The following is a 1,475-nucleotide window of genomic DNA, read 5'->3' as shown; positions in this document are numbered from 1 at the left end:
AAAGAAAGACTGGTAAACTTGTACGTTATTTGATTTTAAAACAGCTGAGCAAAACTCAACGTACTCAGACAGTTTTCTCTTATTCTGATCATGTATAACTGACACACAATATTTTTAGCGGAACGCAGTCTGACTTTCAATAATCCCTACAAAAGAATGGCCCTGACTAATAATAACTTATACCATTCATGAATCAATTACCTCACAAAAATCTTCGTTACTCGAACTACTGCAATGCAGTGAGCGCGAATACTGGCAGCTAAATAAAAGATTCAAACTACTGAAGGCACTAACTACTGATAGGCATATAGTTAGCAAATGAAAGATTTTTGATAGAGAACAAACAATGTATTTACCTTAATAGTGTTCAAAAGTCATAACCCGCCAGGATAGCTGAGAGCGCATACATCCAGTTTAAGGCAGCAGAAATGAACCAAGAAAAGTTGAAGAAACTACAGGCCCAGGTGCGGATTGGAGGGAAAGGCACACCGCGAAGGAAGAAGAAGGTTGTTCATGCAACCGCAGCTACTGATGACAAGAAGTTGCAAAGTTCGTTGAAGAAGCTTTCAGTAAATACTATACCGGGCATCGAAGAAATAAATATGATCAAGGATGACGGTACTGTAATTCACTTTAATAATCCTAAAGCCCAAGCGTCTTTAGCGGCCAATACATTTGCCATCACTGGCCTTGGAGAAACAAAGCAAATTACAGAAATGTTACCGGGTATTCTAAGTCAGTTGGGCACTGAAGGTTTGACTCAATTAAAGCGCCTGGCATCGAGTGTGGCAAACAGTGCTGCAGGCGGCAAAGCTAGCATTGAAGAAGACGACGAAGTTCCTGAACTTGTTGAGAACTTCGACGAGGCAAGTAAGGAAGAGGTTGCAGTAATATCAGATAAATCCAAGGGGAAGGACGCAGAAGGATCCGGAGGTGACGGAAAACAGGAAGAAAAATCCAAAGAAAATAAGGCGGAAGCAACAAACAAGGACAAGGAGAATTGAAGAATCTGAAGGCTCAGTTATTTTGCCGTGAAGAGTAGCTGTACCCCTGAATCCTCCAAGCAGCGGCAGCAGTCTTCATGGACATTTTGATGTGCATTTGCAACATCAGTTCTATAAAAATTTACTCTCATTGTATGTGAATAGAATCAAAATCAAAGTTTAATAAAAATAACTTTGAGTGATTGTATACTTGCTTGATATAATTGAAAGAAAAAAGTTAATTTTCATTTCTCTTACATGTTATAAAGCTCTTAAACTTCGGAGGAGAAATGTTGAGTTAGTGTCTTAAAGTTGTTTTGTATTCTTTAACCACACTATTTTATCAGCTGTTGAGCAAGTGAGACTTAACTAGCAGATTGTATAATAAAACTGATAAAAAAAGAAAAAAAAAGAGCGCTAATGCGCTGCTTCCTGGACTCGGGTAGGCGCGCCGGCGCCAGATCGGATCCGCCCGGTGGATTAACGACGACG

General features: G+C 39.7%; 1 protein-coding gene across 1 annotated transcript; it reads left to right on the top strand.

Moving 5' to 3' along the window:
• The first annotated feature begins 409 nt into the window (after nucleotides 1–409).
• LOC126412267 (transcription factor BTF3 homolog 4-like) lies at nucleotides 410–1,191 on the top strand. The gene has a single exon (XM_050081772.1). The coding sequence runs from the start codon at nucleotides 429–431 to the stop codon at nucleotides 1,002–1,004; it is 576 nt and encodes a 191-aa protein (XP_049937729.1). The 5' UTR covers nucleotides 410–428; the 3' UTR covers nucleotides 1,005–1,191.
• The last annotated feature ends 284 nt before the right edge of the window (nucleotides 1,192–1,475 follow it).

Source organism: Schistocerca serialis, chromosome 7, assembly GCF_023864345.2.
Source record: "Schistocerca serialis cubense isolate TAMUIC-IGC-003099 chromosome 7, iqSchSeri2.2, whole genome shotgun sequence".
NCBI lineage: Eukaryota > Metazoa > Arthropoda > Insecta > Orthoptera > Acrididae > Schistocerca > Schistocerca serialis.
Note: the sequence above shows the minus strand (reverse complement) of the source record. Positions and strands in the feature narration are given on the sequence as shown.

What these genes read in the sequence shown, in the direction of transcription:
- LOC126412267 (XM_050081772.1), top strand. Translation starts at nt 429, where the DNA reads ATGAACCAAGAAAAGTTGAAGAAACTACAGGCCCAGGTGCGGATTGGA.